This window comes from Octopus sinensis, linkage group LG9 (assembly GCF_006345805.1).
Source record: "Octopus sinensis linkage group LG9, ASM634580v1, whole genome shotgun sequence".
In the NCBI taxonomy this organism is placed as follows: Eukaryota; Metazoa; Mollusca; class Cephalopoda; order Octopoda; family Octopodidae; genus Octopus; species Octopus sinensis.
The window spans coordinates 22,518,815-22,544,339 of NC_043005.1; the positions used below are offsets into that span (position 1 = coordinate 22,518,815).

A 25,525-nucleotide genomic window follows, 5' to 3' on the forward strand; every position below is an offset into this window, starting at 1 on the left:
TTGTTGTTGCCGGAATTACTGATAACAGAAAGATCATAATTTACTGACAGAAGTAACTTTAAAAATTCCACTTAAATCCGTACATTTAGTTAATTTCCCTAAAAATTTCTTTTTTACTTTTTCAACGGTTTTATGTTTTTCTGTTGTTAACGGCTTTTTTCTGGTTCTTTCTATTCTGGCTCTTTGGTTCATTGAGTGAAAAATTTCGATTCAACATTTACATTTCTTTATTTCTCATAAAAATTTCTTATTTACTTTCTGTCCGTCGTATCAAGAAATATAATTTCCGTTACCCAGTTATTTTCACTGTTTACTATCTTCTGCACCTGTGAATTTCTGCATCGCTATAGAACCATACCTAGAAGAAAAGTGTCAAATTTTACTACAATGTCAAGGTCAGCCAAAAGAATGTTTCTGCCCAGGGAAAGAGAGACAGCTGTAGAAAGGGAAGCATACCAAAAAACGAACAGACTGTGCACTACACAAGCCAGAGCATCTCAAAGTGATGAACAGAGGTATGCACGGCTGACAAGGAATAGGCTCTTCACTGCAGAACGAAGACTGTTGCAACAGCTCAGAGTAGCAAATTCTATGAAGCAGCTTTCGATTATGATCCAGCAGCGCATTATGAAGATGACACTAGAGCTTCCATTGGTACAATGACAACTGAGTGCATACATTGTAAAGCAAGAAAGTGGTCGGGAGAGACACGTGCACTGTACTGCATTGGTGGAAAGGTTAAACTACTTGCAATCTCCAAACTCCAGAGCCATTGAAGAAACTGTTGTCATCAACTGACCAAGATTCCAAGCACTTCCAAAACAAAATTACACAATACAACGCTGCATTACAGATGACATCATTTGGAGTCACAAGAGCTATAACTGATCCAAGATTCATGCAAACTTTCAAGATCCAAGGTCAAATTTATCATTGGATTGGCTCTCTACCACCTTTGTCAAATAAATCACCAAATTCAGCCTTTCATTGTTTATGATCTGTACCTGTTTCTTGGTTACAAAATAAGCTACACAAAAGTGTTTTTGAATTACGTATATTTATCTTATATATATTCCACTTGATGTCTATGTTCTATGCTGGTATGGGTTAGAGAGTTATTAATGTAGAAAGTTAGTATCTCAGTTACTAACAGTTGAGACCTGCGTAATCTGGACGGAGTTTTAAATTTTTATTATTCTCTTTAAACCGGGCAACGCCGGGTATATGTGCTATATATATATATATATATATATATATATATATATATATATATATATATATATATGCGTGTATATATATATATATGTATATATATATATGTGTATGTATGTATATATATATATACATATATATATATATACATGCATATATATATATATACATATATATATATATATATAGAGAGAGAGAGAGAGGGAGAGTTGTAGTGAAATGGTACACCTCTTCCCACGTGACAAAGTGTTATGAGAGCCACTATGAAGTGAGAGAGGTCAGTCAGTAGTAGTAGATTCGTTGTACGAGTTTCTCAGTTAGAGTCAGTGATATATACGAGGTCGAGTTATCGTCAAGGTAGACGTTTCAAAGTCATTATCCTGCGGAGCTATCAGCGAGTCAGAGATAATAAGACGCGGAATATCGCCACAACATGATAGTGGTGACAAGAATATTACAGTGCCGACGACAACATAGAAGTGGACGAGGACCCACATTATAACAGTGAGAGAGAGAGAGAGAGAGAGAAGGAGAGAGGGAGAAAGAGAGAGAGAGGGGAGAGAAAGAGAGATAGAGTTACTCAAGACACATAGATTTTCCAGAAAGTAAGGAAAAAGTGGGTACTACTTATTTACTAGTTGATATTAGTCATCCAAAATGCGAGTTGCTAGAGTAACTCTTCTTTCTGTTCTTCATTGCAAGCAAATAGCTTCCAAGCAGAAGCAACTTGTCTTCAATGAGTTCTTGGTGAAATAGGGGTAAAGGCTGTCCATCACCCACAGAAGGCTACATGCTGTTTACGGAGATGGCACCTCAAATGAGAGCAATGTCACAGATGGATGAAGATGTTTAAAGAAGAAACCAATATTAAAGACTATACGGTGGGAGACAATCAACTGCGACCACTCACACTATCGCCATCGAATAGACGAATTGATTCGTGCTGACACATGAGTCGCAGTCCGTGAGTCTGCTATGCAACTGGACTATGTGGTTACAATTCGTTACACAAAGTGGTGGAAGAATTTGGGTATCAGTAAGTGTGTGAAGTGTAGATACCTTGCTTGTTGGCACCCGATATGAAGGAGAGGAGTGTGGTGCAAGTCTGTTCTGATTTGTTGAAAGCGTTGGAAGACAATAAAGACACGTTTTCTTTTTACCGATCTGGTGGTAGGATATGAAATGTGGGTGTATCCTCATGTTTCGGAAATGAAAACGAAAGTTTAATCCATGGAATTGGATCATACCTTTCTCCAAGGCTTAATAAATTCAAAAGCCAGCGATCGGTACCGAATATCATAATGACTGTATTTTCGGATGACAAGGGCATCATTCCCCTTGATTTTCTGGAACGTGTTTGTCCCGTGAACCGCAAGCGGTACATTGAGAAATCCAGAGGACTTATGGTAGCCGTTAGAAGGAAGAGACCGAGTAAGAATGCAAAAATTATTCATGTTTACCACACACACTTTTGACAACAAATCAGGCAATCAGCAAATTGGGCCTGTTGCCGTTCTATTCGGATTTGGCACTCACCAACGTCCAATTGTTCAATCCAATAAAGAATAGTCGTCAGGGATAATGTCTTGATGATATAGATGGGTAAATGTGATTTTGCTGAAGTAGGCACAACAGTGCACACCTGAATTTTTGAATTTTTTCAAAGGGTATTCAAGAGTTGGGTCCAACGATAGTACAAATGCATCGCTTGAGATGAGGACTGTGTTGAGTAGTATCTTTATATAGAGGAAGAGTTACTCAAGCAACATGTGCAGTTTGAACGACTTGTGCCACTTTAAAAATATGTTATGTGCTTTTTGCATTACTTTCGTAAGAATTTTTCTATGTATGCATATAGAGCTAATTAGTTGTATTCCAGCTGAGTAGCAATAACAGCAGCAGCAGCAACAACAAAACAAAACGAATGCATTAATAAACAAAACTGCTGATTATTGACTGATAGTGATTTCTGTCTGTATATTTCAATACTTTATCAAGCATCAGTTCAGATTTGTCAGCAAGGCGTGAAAATATATACATATGTTATGTAATAAAAAATGAAATATGGACAGATAAAAATACGGAAGAGGATAAATCATGATAAATCTGATAAGCAAATCAAGAATTGCATTTTACAAAGTAGTTATGTAATCATCTTTATATGTCTAGTTACCTTTCTTTCTACCTTTTTTGTATTTTGTTTTTGCCAACACCTAATAATATTTGAGAAAGTGAGTCTGAATTATTGATCTCATCACGAAAACAGTGACAGACATTTAACTTGACACTGTTATTAAGATTGTAAACACATGCTCGTGATAAATAAGTACTTTATGATCCAGTTTAGTTAGCTGTGGTTATGTAATATGAGGAAGTGCAGTCGATTGTATTACAAATAGTGTTTCATTAGCATGCAGCTGTGTGTTCAATCCCATTTCACCGTTTTAGGGATGCTAGTTGGATATTGATGAAAAATGTATTAGAAACGTTTATGTATTTGTTTTGTAAGATTTGTGAAGTGAAATCGTGTGTTAAAAGATATTGTTATATTTCGGGATGATAATTTAATTTTATTTCTTTGGCAAAAGAAAAGATAAAAAATTACCATCTCGGACTGTAACAAAAGCTTTAGAAACTTTAATTAGATACAAAAATTCTTCTATGAAAGGATGTTTAGGTCCAAGATTATTAGTCGTAATTCATTCCCAAAGGAAAATTCTCGTTACCAAAGACAGCAGTAATGAAACGTCGACCTCATGTTTGCCTCGAACCCAGATGTATATCGGAGGATAAAAGGAAGCCACATACTTAAAAATATGTTGAAGCTTCCATGATAATAAAGTTCTTTTCGTTCAAGATTGCACTCTCGGTGTATGAATGCCAGAAACAGCCACTATAAATATATTCTAACCTAAATCTATAACTAGAATTGAAACATGCACTCGCTCAAAAGGGTCATAATAAACCTTAATGTCATGATAAACCTTAAAAATTATGGGACAAGCATTGTTGCTCAAAAATACTTGAATCACTATACGGTTTACATTCTGTGGCATCTTAAAACGAAAAGAGACGTATGTGTGAATTACGATGTCACGATAATTATTAAATCGAATTCTTAATATAAAAATTTGAAAACGTTCAAAATATCTTTAACTTCGAATAAGTAAATTCATAATATAACTCTTCATACCAAAGTATATATAAAAAAACATATTTCACACTGCATGCAAATTACCATGATAATCTTTTCTACTCTAGGCACAAGGCCCGAAATTACCATGATAATAAAAAAAACTGGATTTATGATAAAGTTGAATCTATGCTATAATGGAAAAAGCTGCTTATTAATTAGGTAAGTAACAATTACTAAAAGTACTAAAAGAAATATTTTTATGAATTCATGTTCAAGGAAATTTCCTATAATTCCGATTTCTCAAGTTTATTGAATTTTTAATTCCAATTTCTCGCAAATTTAAATATTCACTGCATCCAGTTCGTCAAAAATTTAAATATTCATTGCATTCAGTGCGGTGTATTCCATTTTCATTTGCAAAGTCACTCACTTTCTCTTTTAAGTTTTAATTCGCTATTAATGTATACGTAATGTAAAAACATTATTTATTGAATGAAAACTTTTAAAAATATACATAATTTTTAAATGCGGGATATCTGTGAGAGGAGTCTAGAAAGTCGGGTAATTACTGTTAGAAGACGAAGAGAAAAAAGCAAAAAATTACTGACAAGTACTCGAAACTTTCACTTTATTCACAGTTTCCAAACACAACTTCAACAGTGACACACACACGCATATACACACACACACAGACACACAACAATACACACTCGCGCATACACATAGACACACATAAATGAAAGGCAATTAATGTGTGTGCGTCCGTGCGTGTGCGTATGCATGCGCGCGCGTGTTGTTCACTGACAAAATTTCGCGTTGCATCGCTTTTGTGAAGTATTGTCAGTGAACAGGTCGTGGTTTGGAAGCGATGAGAATATTTTAATACATATGAAGTTTTAATGTTGAAGTGAAACTAACGGTATTTGTGTGTTCTTGAATGGTTTACAAACATCTTCCGTGCTGAAATTGTTTTTGTTTTAGCACATGATTTCAGATCAAGTCACTTGCTATGCAAGTACATCTCCGTAACTTTTTAAAAATCACTGTGGTTAAATGCCAGCAATGACCTTCTCAGGCTCTCCAATATTTTAATTTCTAAACAGGAACAATCAGGGGCAGGGAGTGGGGTTCATAATTTCTCAAATTTTATTTTTTATAGAATATAAATGTATTTATGGGGAAAAATACTGAAGAAATCAATATATGCGAGAATGATAAAGCGACAATGTGGGTTGTCTTTAGATGTGCCCCCAAAAAAAACAACAGCCAAATCGCCCTTAAATCACTTTTCCCTCTGAAAATATTAACAATTTAAAAACTTTTTTTTACCGAAAATGCTCTTCTCGTGGTTTTGAAGTGCAAAAAGAAAAAATGTTGGCCAAAATATGTCCAGAGTGGGATGATGAGGGAGTGTATAAAAAAAAGAGCTTTCAAAACCTTTTTCATACAAAGATGCTCCCCCAACCCCATCATTTCAAAGGCTGTGGTTAAAAAAAATATGGGGAAAATCCCCGAAACACTTTTCCCCACAAATTTCTTTATAATTGTAATCTATGCCATTTGAAAGGGATTTGTATAAATTTTCATTAAAAGATATCCATCTTCCTGAAAGTTATGAAGGAAAGAAGTCAGATTGTGTGAATTTTCTGAAACTCCTCTGTACACCTCCTCGCAAAAATTCTTTCCCATAAATCCCTATATATTCTGAAGCCACAGCATCTAAGCAGTATTTGTAGAAAATTTTGTTAAAAAGTATCCATTTTTCTGGATGTTATGAGGCAACAAAGTCGGGGGCGTATACATCTGTAGTAATGCCCTTTTATTTATACGATTTTTTCATTTCATGTTTATTTCATTCATTGTTTGCAATGTTCTCTCTCTCTCTGTCACACGCACTACAAAGCTTACAGATGGGCTGCTGAATTGAAATCTTTATGTTGCTTTGAGAAGGTAAAAGTTGACAAACTGCTTCCCCCTCTGTTGTTGGACTACCGTGATGTTATGACTGTGATAAAATAATGAAAGCAATATTTACTAAGTGAGCACTATCATACAAAGAAATGATTAGACATAAAATACAAAAATTATTATAAATGGGAATCAAATGTGAAAATATTATGAAGTGGGTAGCAGAAAATCGCCGGGAGGGCGGTCTTTCTACTAGTCTATATAACAGCGAAAGTACGAAACTGAAATGATTATAAGCAAAGATAATTCACATTATGATACACATACTAATGGAACAGTTATGTGAATTAAACAAATTATTACTAAATTATTTTTGATTGATTACTTGTAAATGTAGAAAAATTATCATTCATAGATTGAATTATTGCGTAAAGATGACATTAGTATTTGTACACAATTGTTTTGTTAAAATTGAGTATACGATAATTTAACTTAATTAACTTTTAATATAACTTAATTTCGATGAACTAAACAAATTTCATGTGATAAAAGGATGCCACAGAAAGTACAATGTATGGTGATTCCAGTATTTTTGATCTACAATGCTAGTCTCATACTTTTTAAGGTTTATTATGACATTCTGTAATCCTTTTAAGTGTGCGCATTTTTCAGTTCTAGTTGCGTACTTTTTAAGGCAAGGCTTGTAATATTTTATATATGTACCGTATTTCTCCTAATGGTGTAGCAACCTCTAATAAATTGACACCCAAGCACCGATTAATTGAAATAGTGTGACTGTCACAATATTAAAAAATGTACGATAAAATTGATAATAATTGTATTTGTTTATTATCATACAGAGAGGTACTGAACAGCAGCTAGCATACTATAAGCTGTACTATAAAGAAATGCATTATAAAAAATATTAATAATATCAATTTTTAGAAAATCATTAGCAAAATCTAAAACGACATACCAAGCAACGAAAAGAAGGCGAAATGAGTAACATAAAATTCTCGAAAACAGCTGCATGCCAAACTATGACTCATTGGTTGATGATTGAAAATTAACCTATAAAACGCGATCACCACGCAAACGGCTACAGCCCCATTACACTTTCATTCGCAACCTAGGAATATCTTGTCAGACACACAGTAGAGTCGACATTAACATTCTGTTGTCGGTCACTGCGTGCCTGACAGATATACCCAATCAAACGATAACTCAAAAAAGTTGCTGAGGTCAGTTGTATGTACTTGAAATTCCATATCTCATAACCTTTTCCTATCATTTATCTTATCCACATTTGAATACCAAAGTCTGCTTGTATATTAAATTCTAGTAATATCACCATTATCGTAGGGCAGTTGATCTGGAACCATGATGATGGATTAATCAATTGTCAGAGTTAAGCTCTTGAGAACTCACTTCAAGTAACCAAATGTAAAAGAACTATTGATGCGAAAGACGAAGAATGCGTCGTTCGTGCTAATGCGCATTCAATGATACACTACAATACGAAAGTTGTTCAATGAACACGGCTGGAAGTGACGCAGCGTGACGACAAGCTTCGATCTTTGGCAAACTGCAGCGGGTGCGTGTAATCTGATTTCAAGCTGCTATATGTGATACTTCAGTAAAACTTTCACGAAATGTTCGCGAAGATGTTGGATTTCGTGTTTACTTTAATGGCCGTCCGTAACTACGTCGAATTCAAGACTTATTCGCTACTGTTGTCCACCAATCAGATGGTTTGGGTGAGTATTTATTGCAGCTGACAACAAAGTGGAAACGTTACAAGACTTGTGAGGTGAGGTGTCAGAACTTTGCTGACGAATGTTTAGGACGAGAATGATATAATAGTCGATTTTAGGTCAAAAACTCTATTCAAAGATTTTGGTAATAATGCTCGCCAAATGTACGAAAGAGTCGGCATCGGCTAAACGATTTCATTCTTGTCTTTCTGAAACTGGATCACAACAATGTGCATTGGTTTCTATTCTGTAGTCAAACTAAACAAATGAATCAATTGGATTCGTTTCACAACCGGCGCGGAACCACCTGGGATTCTCTTCTTTCTCTTCTGCATATTTTAGTGTTGCAACCATTGCTATAGGGTTCACAAATTTTGAGTGGTATACTTCTCGAACTGAAACATAAGACAGTCGTATCTGCATATGCGACGAAATCTCTGCCATGGTGTCGGACACATCTGAACTCATGATGCTCGTGATCATTCTAGAAATGTACTAGGCATTACAAGAGTAAACATGAACTCATTCAAGACAGCAGGCTTCCAGCTCAACTCAGCACACTGAAAAGAATGTCCATGCTGAATATCGGCGGCTTCTGTTATTCGAACAACGTTCCAGTTCAAGTGAAGAAAAACTAGGGAAAGGATGCGAGCAAGGTAGCCAGGTTCACACAAAAATCAGATGAAAGAAAGCTGTCCCTGAGATGTAGGTAGAAGTGACTGATATCTATATTCACTTCTGTAATATGCTACCGCTAACTTTCGTGCTGTTCGTTAGGAAACATCTGACTAGACCGGGATTAGTTCCGCTGGTTACAAAGTGCACTTGCTGGCAAAAACCACTTCAAGGGAGATTTGAGATGTTATAGTCAACTATAACATCTCAATATACATACATTCACCGAGACTACAGATCTACAGAGAATCTGGAACACCTCTACAAAAATTACGAACGCGATGAAACGAATACCAGGATGTGACAGAGAATGCAGGGCAGAAAAAATTTCACGATGATGCTTCTGCGGTAGATAAGGGCGTTGGTGACCGGTGGAGATATCTCACCAAATATGGGCTATGGATGATGGTACCGGAACTTGCTGAAATTTGAGAGATGACGAATTTCGGAGATTTAGAAGTTCTTCGTCATTCTCCTGGTCAGCTACTATACGTGGAAGGTCAATTGTGGCAGTGGTGTGGATTGCATTGATCTGCATGCGTGATAGTGTATTGGCTGCTGAGTTGGTCGACCTTTTGATGTGGCGTATATCTGTCGTGTACTGCGATTTGAAGTCGAGGTGGCGGACTTCTCGCGGCGAGTGACGATCAGGTTTGGTATTAAAGGCGTACACTAGTGGCTTGTGGTCGGTGTATATGGCAAAATTGCTACCTTCTAGCAGGTGTCGGAAATGCTTAACAGCCAGGTATGCCGCTAATAATTCCCGACTGAAAGTGCTGTATTTCGTTTCAGCGGGTTTTAACCGCTTAGAAAAGAAAGACAACGGTTGCTATATGTCGTCAACGAGCTGTTGTAGCACACCTCCAGCTCCAGAATCGGATGCATCACTTGTACACACAGTGGGGAGTCTGGTTTGGGATACACCAGCATGGTAGCGTTAGAAAACATTTTTTTCAAGGCAGCGAAAGAGGTAAGTTGTCCTTCACTCAGGGCAATGTTTGTATTTTTGCATGTTCGCTGTCGCAGCATATTCGTGAGAGGCTGTGCTGTCTCTGAACAGTGGGGTAAAAATCTGTAAAAAATTACCAAGCCAAGAAATTCTCGCAATTTGCGGAGAAATTTGGGTGGTGGAAAATCCACGATGGCTTTGACTTTCTCGAGAAATGGGCGAATGACATCCTTATCGACGATGTGTCCGAGAAAATGAAGTAACTCCGAACGAACACTTGCTGGGGTTGATAACAATACCGTATTTGCGCAGGCTTTCGAATAGCAGGTGCAGGTGTTGATCATGCTCTTCGTCTGAGCTACTGGCCACAAGCACATCGTCTATGTATGCATAGACGAAAGGCAAACCTCTGATAACTGTGTCTATTAACCGTTAGAATGTATGTGCCGCGTTGCGTAAACCGAAAAGCATACACAGGAATTCAAACATTCCGAAGGGTGTCGTGACTGCTGTCTTCGGAATATGCGCAGGTTCCACAGGGATTTGATTGTAAGCTCGCACAGGGTCGATCTCTAAAAAGACGCGAGCTCCATGCAGCAAGCTAGAAAAGTCCTGTAGATTTGGAACAGGATATGCATCAGATACAGTGCAGTTATTTAGCGATAGATAATCACCGCAAACTCGCCAATCGGTTGAAGACTTTTTAGGAACGCAGTGTATTGGCGAGGACCAGTTGCTGCTAGACCGGCGGATGATTCCGAGGTCGAGCATGTGCTGGAATTCTTGTTTGACAGCTTTGAGACGATCTGGTGGTAACCTTCGAGGTTGTGCAGCAACAGGTGGACCGCTGGTCGTGATGTGGTGGATGATTTCATGTTTTATAGGTTTACTATGGAATACTGGTCGAGCGACGACCGGCTATTCTTTAAGGATAGTACTGTGACGGGTTGTCGTTGTTTGCAAAATAGCTGGGCTGACTGTGGCCATACGAGCGGTTATACCCCGCACAGTAAGCTGAGTGGTGCTGTCGACAAGTCTTCTGTACTAGGAGACCGAAATGATGAAGGAAATCGGCTCCTAAGATAGCGATGACGAAAACCCACTGGAAGGTACGGCGTAGTCCTAAGTTCAGTGTTAGAATCGGCAAGTGGTTGACTGCCTGAAGGCAGACTGGTGTCTCTTTTCTTTTACCTGAAGTGCAGGAAACAGGGATTATGCTGACGTCCGCGCCAGTGTCAACAAGGAAACGCATGCTTGTTATACGATCGCAAACGAAAAACAGGCGATTTTGTGGGTGAGAGCCAGGAACTTCCATCGTGTTCAATTCCTGGCTGTGTCGTTTCCCGAATGGGATGCTGAAAACGAACAAGGGATCGTCCATTTCTGCGCCCGTGTTCCGAACTTTCGGTGGTACCAAGTTTCCTGCGAGTTACTGGTGGCACTTGGGCTTCGGAACCGTCTACCGAATCGACGCGATCGGCTGTTACTTCGACGCGGTGTACCAAGCGATAGGACTTGTATCTGTGTTGTCAGGGCCTGTATCTGCGATACCTGCTGCGTTATCAATGAGCGCAAGCCCGAAATTTCGGAAGCACTGGTGACGGAAAGGAAAGGATTTGTAGGGGGTCACCGTCGATATCGTTGAATATCTATGCTGTACCTCGGCAATTTTGTCAGCTAGCTCCACCAGTTCCTCAATGGAAGTGGATTCTTGTGCGGAAGTGACTATCACCTGCGTGTTGGAGGGCAGACACTGGAAAAAAAAATGCTTAAAAATCTTTTTGGGGAGAATCTCATCTCCAAAAAGCTATTTCATTCTTCGTAGAAGCTGAGAAGGCGTTCTATCACCTAATTCTTCTGACGTAAGGAGCTGTTGGAGTCACTTTTGTTGGGACTCTGAAGTCCTGTTGATCAGGGTGGTTTTAAAAGTGTCATATGACACACAACCGGATGGTGCCATAATGAGATCACGGACTACGCTCATGATCTCTGGCGACAGGGAACCAATCAAGTGCGTAAGGCGAGACGCATCGTTCACTATTCGGCTGGAAGAAACTGGGCCTCGATATGGTGAAATCATACTGCAGGGTCGTGCGTCCAAAATGGTGGAATCCTGAACGTAATCGCTGCCTGGTATGCCATGTTGACCGTAGATGTGTTCGCCACTGGGTTGTGTTCTGATAGAGCCATTGTGTGACGATTAATCGCAGCAATTTTTCAGTTCTGATTTAGCGACAGGTGAAATGAAGGCTGTCATTCTTAGTCAGGGTCTCCAAATGTAGTGGGAAAGGTGTAGCAAAAGATGTTGGGGTTGCAGATGAAATAAGCATGTGGACGACGTCAAAGTAAAACAATAGGAAAACATCGGATTGTAGTTTAAATAATTTATTTAAACGACACTTGCATTTACTTGTATACATCAAAAATCTCACTACATGACATTACCAACTTACTTCGAGCTGGCCAAGTAGAAATTAACAGGGTAAATACTGAGTCAATATGATGAGGTAGAACCAGACATGTTTTGTATCTGTGTGTGCGTTGGTCATTCAGTGGTGTCTGTTTATGTTCTGCGTCTGCTACTGTGTAGGGTCGTTCATGCTGAATATCTGGTTCTCTATTGCCTGCTTAACTGGCGAAGTTACTTTCTGGCCGTCTCGCCTCTGACTATCTCTCTCTCCCTGCCTTCCCTTGACGGTTTGCAATATTTATAATGGTCTTGACAGCTAGAAGGACAGACATACCACATGAGAAATTCCTACATATGTAGGTCGCCTCCTGTCCACTTGAACCTTACATGACACGGCTGAGGTTGAAGGTCAAAGGGGAACCATCCTTCATTTTTTTGACAGGACAAAAAAATTTCTTTTGCGCCTGTTTGGTCAGTGGTGGTCAGACGAGCGAGAAGTCTTAGATTCGGTTTCGAATCTCAGCGCGGAAAAAGGAAATGTTAGTTTTTACATAGTGAAACTTTTAGTTCTCATTAGCCGAGTGCATATCTAAAATGGTTTTAGTCAACCATGAAGTTGTTTTTGATGAATCAGGAGTGAAGTACATGCGTTGCCAGGGTTAATTTACGATAAATATTGATATCAACCATGAGAGAAATGCCTGCAGTAACGACAGTAGAGTGTTTTGTACATAATAAATAAAAATAAATGTTTCCTTCTCAAGCCATCCCAGGCTCATGAGGGTCAGTTTCAATGACGTATATATTCCCCACCTGGACGGGACCCCAATCCATCGCAGGATTACTCATTCTTGCCAGCTGAGTGAACTGGAGCAACGTGAAATGAAGTGTTTTGCTCAAGAACACAACGCGTCGCCCGGTTCAGGAATCGAAATCAAAATCATGTGTCCAACACCCTAACCACTAAGCCACGCGCCTCCACTGTTTTGTACATAACATCCAATATATTACTATACTGAAAATTATGAAGTCAGATATCCTATCGGATTAGATAGTGTACCACTTATCGGTAGGTCGAGTGTTGAAATCAACTTCAGAGATACAATTAAGGGAACTCAACCAGTCATAAAGTCTGAGAGGTAGCAGGTGTGGTGGGATATGTGAATGTATGGTGACAAATATATTGAGTGATCCTCCTTCAGTTATTGTCATAACTATATTTATATTTAACAATTACAAGCGTTAATAAATATGCACACACATACACGTTTGTATGTAAGCATATACATATATGTATATATATATATATATATATATATATATATATATGTATATATATATATATATATATATATAAATATATATATATAATATATATATATATATATATATATATATATATAAATATATATATATATATATATATATAAATATATATATATATATATATATAAATATATATATATATATATATATATATATGTATATAAATATACACATATGTATATGTATATATATATGTGTGTGTATATGTACATATATATATATATATTTATATATATATATAATACGTATGTATATATATATATATGTATATGAATATACACATAAGTATATGTATATATATATATATATATATATATATATATATATATATGTGTGTGTGTGTGTGGTGTGTGTGTGTATATGTACATATATATATATATATATGTATATATATGTAGTTATATATATATGTATATATTTATATATAAATATATATATATATATATATAGATACATACATGCATATATATATATATATATATATATATATATATATATATATATATATATGTATGTATGTATGTATGTATGTATATGTATATATATACATATATACATATTTACATACATTACATAGAGAAATGCCAGCAAGAGAAATAATACTCTTAAGATTATTATTTGGAAATGTACAGGACAAATTATTGCACTTGGAAAAATTTAGGCTAAGTTATTACATCTGGTGAAGTACAGAACAAGACAATTTTTTACTTAAAATATTGCAACTAAGGATTCAAACACAATATTTAGATTTAGAAGATATTAGCTTTTATTAAAACTAAAAAAAATATTACAATTTATTACTTCTATTTGTTATTACTTGTTACTTCCATTAAAAATTAAAAGTAACTCCAAAAAATTCATTTTTTAAATTATTATTTAATTATTAAAAATTTGAAAATAGGTTATAAAAAGTAAGAGTAATACATAGTTAGTACAATAAATATAATAATACAAAAATTAGTTAGATATTACAGTAAAATCTACCTATAACAAATTCACAGTAAAATTTGCTCGAGTTATTGCCTAAGGTATTGCTAAGTCTTCACATTTTTAGTCCTGAACAATGCCTATTTTTACATAATGAATTTGCCTACAGTATATACTATTCTACTTTGCATAAAACTTTAGCTATATTTGTACTTCTGGCTCTGATTTTTAAGTATTCTAGTGTACCGATATTTTAAAAAAATTATGGTACCTTTTTAAATTATAATGTTACTTTGAAAATTAAAATCAAATAATTTATAATATTCAATAACTGCAATATTTTAAGTAAAACTTTTCATGCTTTGTACTAAAAATAGCCAAGCAACTACTACTTCTATCCACAGGAATGTATATAAAGGACAAAATTTAACCAGTCAACCACAGTTGAAACCAATGATCAGAACTGTCACCACCAATGAACCAAAAGATTGTGTAAATGCAAGAAAGTATACCAGTTCAATAAGAATGAACACTTAATATTTCATTTGTTCAATAAGAATAGACAATTAATATTTCATTTCATTTCTTTTTACTATATTATTTTATATCTCATATTAATATTAGAAGATTATAAATAAAAGGCGCAGGAGTGGCTGTGTGGTAAGTAGCTTGCTTACCAACCACATGGTTCCGGGTTCAGTCCCACTGCGTGGCCCTTGGCCAAGTGTCTTCTACTATAGCCTCGGGCTGACCAAAGCCTTGTGAGGTAGACGGAAACTGAAAGAAGCCCGTCGTATATATGTATATGTGTATATGTGTGTGTATGTTTGTGTGTCTGTGTTTGTCCCCCTAGCATTGCTTGACAACCGATGCTGATGTGTTTATGTCCCCGTTACTTAGCGGTTCGGCAAAAGAGACAGATAGAATAAGTACTGGGCTTACAAAGAATAAGTCCCGGGGTCGATTTGCTCGACTAAAGGCGGTGCTCCAGCATGGCCGCAGTAAAATGACTGAAACAAGTAAAAGAGTAAAATGTGAAAAACAGAGTTGGAATCTCTTTGAATATATATATATATATATATGTGTGTGTATGTGTGTGTGTGTATGTGTATATATATATGTATATATATATATATATATGTATATATTTATATGTATGTATATATATATATATATTTATATATATATATACACATATACATATATAGATATACATATACATATATACACACATATACATATACATATATACACACATATACATATACATATATATATATATATATATATATATATATATATATATATATATATATATATATATATATATATTATTGGTGAATTGAAGAAATGGAGCTGAACGCAGATTGAACAGCTCCATTTCTTCAATTCACCAATAATATTTTAATTTCAATTATCCGCACCAACGCACGGTTGCAACACCATATGGTTGTACCTCCAACCGTGCTGTTTACTGCTGGGATTTTTGCTACCAAGGTATCGGTTAAACTTTTGATTAATCTACTACAAGATTATATATATATATATATATATATATATATATTAGAAATATTAAATTTCTAAATATCTCAAAGAGATATGAGCGGTGGTGGAGCGATAGAGTGGTTGTATACTGTCAACTTAACGTGACAGTCCCGTAAAGGGTAACACACCACCACTATTTAGCCCTAGGATGCATCCACGCTTCCTGTCGGCTTTGACACATTTCCTGTGTCCTTATATTTGCGAAGGAGAGACAAGCACCCCCACCAGCTAGGGCCTGCACCTAGAGACATGCATGTTTCTGAGTCTTCTCGTCACCAGTCTAGGGTAGCAAGTCCTGCTAGTTGATGATTTTTTATTAACCATAAAAGGTCTTACATAGAGGGGACACTACAACACATTGGGAACATAAAACATAAAAAAATCATTGTATGATAAAATGAGAAAAAAGGTCAAATAATGAGAGATGAAAGTGATGTTAACTGCTCCATCAGTCAACATCACTTACCTTTTTATTCCTATTTTACCGCGAAAACCACAAAGTCTACAAATTCAACCTCGTATATTTCTTCTAGTTTATTCCTCTTTTCCGGTGCCAGTGTTCCTCTTTTTAACATATATTCATCCTCAAGTTCCTTTTCAAGTTCCTCAACCTGATTTTTTGACAATACTATTTCCATTTTCTGATGCCAGCCATCTGGCATTTCTATCTTTCCCCATATTTTCAATCTTTCATATAAATGTTTGTTGTCAATAATACCTGTACAATATTTTTCAGAGTGGGGGTTTTGTGCTATCGTTTGTTTGTCTGTTTTCTATTTTCTTGTTGCTGGGGAGTGGGTGGAATTAGTGTGTGCAGGGACGGGGTGGGACACAGTGGGTGAGGGTGGTGCTGGGGTGGGTTGGGGTTCACAGTTACTTGCCTTTTTTCTTTTCCGCTGTTTTCTTTTTCCTGGGGTTTCCCACTCTTTTCCGTCTTCCTTCACTCGACTCTCCTTTTCTTCTGTTTCCTTCTGGGGTGCTACCGTTTCCATTGCTGTTTCCTTGGTTATCTGTTCCACTGTCGTATTGCAGTTTGCTCTTATGTGGCCTTTCAGACCACATCTATAACAACGAGGGGCTCTGCCCTCCACACATACTTTCATCGTTATATCACTTGTCGTAATCGACTCCGACAAACTTTGTAGGGTTTCCATTTCTGCCTGGACGCCCATTTCCAGCGTCGCTCCTATCCATCCTTTATCTTCTGTTATAGTCGCTTGGACTATGTCGACCTTATCTTCATTACCGCAGATAACCGCTGCTATTACTAATTCTGCTTCGATATTCGGTGGCATTCCCTCCACCCTAATTCTTCATGTTCTTCTCCCCAGATGAGTGGGTAGAAGTATTATTTTCCCATTTTTTATCGTCTTTGTAGCCATTCTTCCGCAGTTTCCTCATTTATATACTGCACCACCACTGTGGCATACTTATTTCCTCTTGCGAGGAATACTATTTCTTCCTCTGTTGTTCTTAAGGCCTCCTCTATCATTTCCATGTTTATTATATCTGTGCTGTTCTTGTCGTTTGCTAATACTCTGTATATTATTTTCTTTTTTTCCATTTTACTTTTTTTCCTGTTGGGCAGCAACAACTCCACCTCTCCATTCACTCTTTTTAATATGTCCTGGCATTCCGGTAATTTTGCCAGATTTATTTCTTTTTCCACCGGCTTCGCTGCACCTGCGTATGTCCTTTTCTGTTGTATCATGTCCATTATTTCTACCGCTTCCACCAATTCTTCTTCGGAAGACGACATGTCCGACTCGCTGAACATTCTTGTTTCCTCCATTCTTCCTCTTAATGCGGAAAAACTCATTTTCCCTCGTCTGTCTCACACAGACAGACTAAATTCTCCAGTGAAAAACAATAAAGACAAGTAATCCTTATGACTCAAAGCGACTTTTCCGACTTCCCAAGAGAACCGAACGTGTAACGCCGTTTTTACAACAGCATAACGTTTTCACCGCACGAACTTTAAAAAAAAACGTCTGAACGACACAAGACCTGCTAGTTGAGATGTTTGCCAAGCCTCCGCAAACATATATATTTTCAGTGAAATCTATTCACTGATCACCAAAATTAGAAATATTACTTGTATCATATCATATCATATTTCATATCATATATCGTATTAGGCGCAGAAGTGGCTGTGTGGTAAGAAGCCTGCTTCCTAACCACATGGATTGGGGTTCAGTACTCCTGCGTGGGACCTTATGATATGAAAATATCTTTTACTATAGCCTCGGGCTGATCATAGCCTTGTGAGTGGATTTGTGTGGCTGTGTTTACCCCTCACCATCACTTGACAACTGATGTTGGTGTGTTTACGTCCCTGTAACTTCCTACAGCATCTAATCGTGATCATATTTTGAATGTGTGAGTTGTATATCCATGAAAACCCTCATTTAATTATCCGTAAAGTTTCTAAAGTAGACGTGCGTAAAAATTCGTGCTACGTGATAAATATATTAAAGATGCATCGTGAAGTCGCAAAGTTAGTGTTGCATCTGTTGTGGGATGAAGGAAAAGAGAACTGGTGCTGTTTGGTAGTTAGAACGCTGATGAAAACATTCTGAAAATGCCATAACAGGTGTGCGATTGCGATGCAGAAGCAAAAAGATAGTTGTCACAATAGAGTGGAACCAGTGCTGTTTCGACCAGAAAAGTGCCTCAGAGATACTCAAATGCGAAGGGGATGTTGATCGTCAGTTTTGGTTGGAAGAATCTCATTCATCATGAGTTTGTTTCTTGTGTTCAAACGACCAGAGTGTTTACTTGGATATCTTGAGACATTTCAGAAAGACAGTGTAAAAGGAGAGGCCTGTAGCATAAAATCTTGATGCTGCACAAAATGGCCCCAGCTCATACGTCACTTTTTATCCCTAACGTTTTGGTAAAACATTGGACGACGTTTATTTCCCTACTACCGTATTTTACAGATTTGGTCACTTAGGATTTTTTATCTTCACAATTTAAAATTTATTCTGAACGGTTGCCAATTTCAGTCATTATAAAAGCTATCGAAAAGTATTCAATGCAAGAACTTCTCACCACCTCTAAAAATGCACTGCAAAATTGGAAAAATGCTAGGCTCCTTGCATCCACAATATATGGAACTATTTTGTAGAAGTCAAGTTTCATTGAATTGCAAGTAAAATAAATTTACTTTCCAAAAACTTTACGTTTTATTTTTCGAATGAAGACAGTATATTATATTAAAATTATAATGGAATAGCTGTGTGGTAAGTAGCTTGTTTACCAACCACATGGTTCCGGGTTCAGTCCCACCGCGTGGCACCTTGGCCAAGTGTCTTCTACTATAACCTCGGGCTGACCAAAGCCTTGTGAGTGGATTTGGTAGACGGAAACTGAAAGAAGCCCATCGTATATATGTATATATATATGTATGTGTATGTGTGTGTGTCTGTGTTTGTCCCCCTAGCATTGCTTGACAACCGATGCTGGTGTGTTTATGTCCCCGTGACTTAGCGGTTCGGCAAAAGAGACCGATAGAATAAGTACTGGGCTTACAAAGAATAAGTCCCGGGGTCGATTTGCTCGACTAAAGGCGGTGCTCCAGCATGGCCGCAGTCAAATGACTGAAACAAGTAAAAGAGTATCTTGTTAAATTATATTATATTATAAAACACTTACTCGAGCTCCTTAGAAGGTATATATCGCATGGTAAACAAATGGCAAGCTGTGTACCATATATCAGATAAGGTAAATCGAATCCGCCAAGCTGAAAAAGATTTAATACAATTATGGTTGACTCTGTTGTGGCGATTTAATATTGTTTATTGCTATTAGCTATGTATTGTTCCAAAAAACTTGGTCCTTGGACTCCTCTTTAACACGTTATATTCGAAAATATCTGATTTATTATTATTATTTTTTTTTTGCATATGCAGAGAAACATAAATTCATGGGAACGGAACAGACTTTTGAAGTAGCCTAAGTAAATGCTTGGTTTTTGTTCTTTCATAGCCTATCTTTTATTTTATTTATAATATACATATTACGTAGTATAGTATTTTATCATACCATCTCATATCCTATTCTATCCAATTTTATCTATCTTGCATTATCTGATCTTATTACAACTCTTAAATAAATATTCTTTGATTTACTATGGTCAGTTTCGTACTTAAACAATTGTCTTGTGTCTAAAGGGGAGACTAAAATTAATTTTTCAAGGTACAGACGAGATGGCCGAAGGTATAAGCATTGGGTTATCTTCCCATGTATCATATGTTCAAATTATTGAGCTTATGTGTCACCTAGAAATAAACGACACATAAACTCTATAAATCTATAATAGACTCACATCTTCATCTTGAGAACTAGACACTAATTCACACCTGAACAGTTATAACATTATGTACAATTGTTGAGCGCCCAATCTTTGAGAAAAGCTAACATATCTAAAGAAAAATATTCTATTACAAATTTTCAGATAAGTTAGACTATAAGTTAGTCTGTGTGTCATCCCTTTGTTTCTTCTATTATTTCTGCAACAGTCTAATCTATGAAACAACAAACTATTTAACAGAAAATTTAAGTTTCACATGAACTGCATCAAACACACTAGTGTTTCGAAAGAGCACATTTCTAAACGACTTGCAATGTTTATGGATGGACAGTCATCTTTACCGGAGTGCAAACAATAAAAATAACTTGATCAAATATCGCTATTGCCTCGGTTCACCTAGTCGTTCGAATGTGTTAGATACTACGAAATCAATAGTAAATATTATCTTAGATAGATCGGCTTCCTTTTCAAAGAAAAGTTATCTGTCATCTTTTGTACCCATAGTCAAGGAACAGGCATGAAAAACGTTAAACCACTAAGCCCAGATTTAGGGGATATTTATACATATAGGAAACAGAAGGTGATAGATATTTGCATTACTGATGTAAACTCACGCCCATGGACTTAGTAGATGTCCGAATTATTGAATTAATTCCTCTCAGTCAGGTATATCAAGTGGCTTACCTAATCCTTGATAGTGGTGTCAGCAGCCATTCAGCAAACAATATCCCACAGCCATTGTAGCAGCAGACACAGTTCAGCTGTGATACAACGGCTTGTATCAACTATGCAATGACAGTCAGTAGCGCAACAAATTATAAACCAACATCTTTTACAGATTCACTACGTTTTCAAGATCTGTTGCTTGAAACGAACTGTACAGACAATCTATGATCCGGGAACTTAAATTTCATTATTTTTCCACCTTCAGGTGGCGGGCTGGCTGAATCGTTAGCAGACAGGGCAAAATGCTTAGCAGCATTTCCTTCGTCTTTATGTTCTGAGTTCAATTTTTGCCGAGTTCAACTTTGTTTTCCATCCTTTCGGAGTGGATAAAATAAGTACCAGCTGAGAACTGGGGTCGATGTAATTGACTTACCCCCACCTCAAAGTTTTAATAGAGAAGATTATTTTTTCACCTTGAATCCATTGAAAGTACCTATTAACTGGATTGTAACACATGTATATACTCTTTATATACGTGTACTAAAAATTTCTATAGCCATACATTTATTGTGTATACACACATACATGAACGCGCTTTCGTTTACATTTGATGATTCATTTGCATGTACACACACAAAACTGTATATACACTCCATCAACGCTTCTTGTAAATAGTTATATCCATTTATATTTCTGAAAATTTCACTTAATTTCAAGTAATATTACTTGACTGTGAAATTGAAACACCATTTGTATCATAGACTTTACATTTTGCCGATTAGATGTGTCATAATTTAATTTATTGGCAATTAAAGAATATATATTCCTATTCCATGTTTATTATTGTATGTAGCCATCTTTATGGTGTATAAATCCAGTTTTGGGGTGGAGTCTATATTTTTCACACAGTGTATAATCTTTCCCTGACACAAAGGTCAATAATTACGATCTTTAATTCCACTTACTTTAGTGATAAAGAGATAAAAAGTAAAAAAAGAATTACTGGATACGACTAGATTATTTCAGGTAACTATTCTCACGTGAAGAAATAACCTCAGCTGCAAGCCTCATTAAAGTAATGACGGTGTTTACAGCTGTGAACTATGTTTCTTGAAGAGCCTCTTAAATGAATTCAGATGGCTCAGATGTTGAAATTGAAGTAACTTGATCACAAACTCAGTGCAATGCTTGTGACAACATAATTGAGGCGACTTCTATATAGTCTGTCGGCATGCAAAAAATAGCTGCCTTCTCCCTCAAATTTTACCCCGCTTTCATAAAAACAAAATATACGTTGGGTAATACTGTCCTGGGTACGCTAAGTCTGAAAACTGTTCTGTCTGGAACATCTTTGATCATATTTTTGTTTAACTGCAGCTAAACGTCAGCTAGGTACCCGACACATCTCATATGGTTTCATTCTCCCGCAGCAAAAATTCAATGAAGATAATTATGTTATCATACTTACATCATAAAGCATTCCTCCAAATAGGGGGCTAGTTGCGAAGCCAAACCCAGTTGCAGTCAAACGAAAACCCTGAAAAACGTTTAAACACAATAGCTGTGGAAATTCAGAAGATACTAATCTGTTTTTGTAAGAAAATTATGTTTTGAAATATTTTCTTAAAAGTGAGTATCTTTACTTACATGTAACATTCTCAAAACTTACACAATCTCTTAATTGTCTCATTCCGTAAAGAATGATATAATCTCAAATGCATTTTTCTCTAAAATGTATCTGTACTATAAAATGCGATATTCCTTAAAATTTCAGTTCTTTAAAATGGCGATAAATTGACAAAACAATGAATAAATTTTATATATGGGAAAGATATTTAGTTTTACAATATTTGACAACCTACTCATGGATCACAGGACAACCTACAAATGGATCATAGGACCAAATATTTGACAACCTACACATGGATCATAGGACAAAATCCATGGCTGGCGTTCCATTGTGATTCAGACTAGCATCTTTTATTCTCTTAAGCATTGATCCACTTAGGTAACGGATCATTGGCTTGTAAATTTTCAAGCTAGTGTTCCATTACTTCTATTCCAGACTGGACCCCATTTGCTTGGAGCTTCCATTACCAATAAAATATTTCTGTATGTTTCCTAACTTACTGTAACGTTCAACTCACTATTATCGTCGTTTATTTATACACAAACCTATATCTACACATAATTTCTGGAATATGAAACACATACTACATCCTAACTCAAACTTTATAAGCGAGTGTGTGTCTGCGCTCGTATATATCCGATGGTGTTTGAGTGGTTACAAAATTGTCTATGATTTACATGTTATGAAGAGATATTATAAAGTGCTAATTGGTAATTTTGACATAATCTTTATGATGGCACAATCTATTTGATGTAATGAATAACATAATAGCCTGGCAAGTGATAGATATGTAAATCAGCTCCCGAGATGCAACCAATTCGCTTTTTTCTGTATGGGACCGTAATTTGAAATATCTATATATTAATACGCTAAGGACGAAATGCGTACGCTGTCACGTGATTAGTTGAAGGAAAAGGAGTAGAGCGAGAAAGAAAAAGAGGGAGAAAGAAGTGTTCATGGTGCGAAGTAGGAGAAACGTAACATTTATTGCGGGGTTAAAAAGCTTTCTGAAGGTAGTGATGTAGAGAAAGAGAGTCAGTAACACAAAGTTTAGCAGAATGAGGTTCTAGTGGTGCAGTTAAAGAAAGACAAAGAGGGAGAGAGAAAGTGGAGAGTGTAAGGGAGAACGAGTAGAGGTGTTTTGCCAGCCGATGCAATAAGCTGTCATGTGGTCAGTGCAAATGAGAGATGAAAATAAAGAGAAAGAGAATGAGAGAAATCATAAAGACGTGAAGAGGGGAATGATATGGCTAGAATGTTTGTTAAAATTTCAGGTAGAGAGAGAAAAAAAAGAGAGCTGGAGAGAGAGAAGGAGGGAAAGAGAGAGAGAGAGAGAGATAAAATGTTAAAAGGAAAATTTTAAACATCATATATTATTGTGGCTTATTACATCGTTGGGTGGACTGAAAAAGGAATAATAATAATAACCTTATCATAGAAAAATAGATTTTTCAATGAAAGTGAAATGACTTGGCAAAATAAGCGTAGATGTTATTTTTTGTTTGTGTTTTTGCATTTTGTTTTTTAATTTGTTATTCTAGCTTTGTGCTGACAGCAACAGAAGTAGATATAAACAAAGAACTGAAATAAAATGAAACAATCGTGGTTGGGAAACAACTTAGATTGAGCTTTGTTGTTGAAAGCTATAATGATGATGGTGAAGGTGATGGTGATGGTCATTGTGGTGATGAAGATGATGGTGGTGAGTGGGTAGCGAAATGTGTAGTCTTTTTTTATTTCAACTGAACTAATTTTTTCTTTTATATCGCCTCTCCTCATATGTACAAGTGCAGTTATTTACTGTCTTCTCCCTTGAAAATAGGTATTTGTTTATAAAATATGGTTGACACATGATATAAGTTAACAAGAGAAAGATTAAAACGGTATAGGCAATGATATAAAGAGAAACAGAGGTTCGAATCACTAAAACAAGCACGGGAGCATCAGTGTGTTGAAAGGAAAATATTAATCAAAGAGTATTGAGTGAGTATTTACAAGAAATAAGGGATAGAAATAAATAAAAATGAACGAGAACGTCAAAAAAACCGAAAACGTATGGTCGAAAGATACAACGTTGGTGACATGAATATTCTCTGCAATCATTGTGAAGCTATTAGATTTATAAATGAACCTCTGAACTGCTGAGAGAAAAGGAAAGTCATGTTCCTTCAATTAAGACCTTATCCAGAAAAACTGAAGGATAATGCAGAATATACAATTTATAAAAGAATACTAAATTCTGTGACTATATAAACTTATAATCACCCAAAGAATCTCGTATTTAGCATGGAGTTCCCACTGCTACTGCTAGTATATAATTAACTAGCACCACCTTCACAATCACAATCATCACCACCAACACTATAATCACCATTATCTTCATCGTTACTATAACTATCACTTCATCACCGTAACTACCATTACTACCACTGCTATCATACTATTGTCATCATCACTATTTCTATCATCACCATCCCATTATTACATTGAGAGAACGAGAGAGAGAGAGAGAGAGAGAGAGAGAGAAAGAGAGAGAGAGAGAAAGAGAGAGAGAAAGAGAGAGAGAGAGAAGCTGGAATGAGAAGTATGCGTTTAGTTATACTCACAAATAAACAACTAACATCATCTGGGAATTCAGTGGCGAAAAATATCATAACTGCGGTACTGATTGTACCACAACCCAAAGATTCTAAAGCTCTCGCAATGAAACTTAGTATGATGAACACCATATTATAAGAACCCTTGTTAGGGATGTATTTAAGCAATCTGTTGAGAGAGAAAAGAAATATACAAATATTAATAATGGTTTCTAACAACAGTGCAAGGTTATCCATTTTCATAGTGAGAACAGTCGAAAACAGGAAACACAAATATAAATTTTGTCAGTAAGAAAACAATAAAAGCAAATAAAATAGTAATAAAAAAAATGTAATTATATTTGTGTCATGAGGAAAAGAAAAATTATCATTGTTTCGAATTTAATCTCTTTCTGTCTTTTAGTTTACCCAGTGGCTCCCCAGGGCCGGATTTATAGGAGTGTGGAGGGGGCAATTGCTCCAGGCATCTAGGTAT

General features: G+C 36.2%; 1 protein-coding gene across 1 annotated transcript; it reads right to left on the reverse strand.

The window, feature by feature from the left end:
- Positions 1 to 262: 262 nt before the first annotated feature.
- On the reverse strand, positions 263 to 25,214 carry LOC118764798 (MFS-type transporter SLC18B1-like). The gene is made up of 4 exons (XM_036505825.1): positions 25,060 to 25,214; positions 22,292 to 22,360; positions 19,500 to 19,587; positions 263 to 358 (listed from the first exon to the last, which is right to left on the reverse strand). The coding sequence occupies exons 1-4, from the start codon at positions 25,180 to 25,182 to the stop codon at positions 345 to 347; spliced, it is 294 nt and encodes a 97-aa protein (XP_036361718.1). The 5' UTR covers positions 25,183 to 25,214; the 3' UTR covers positions 263 to 344.
- Positions 25,215 to 25,525: the final 311 nt, after the last annotated feature.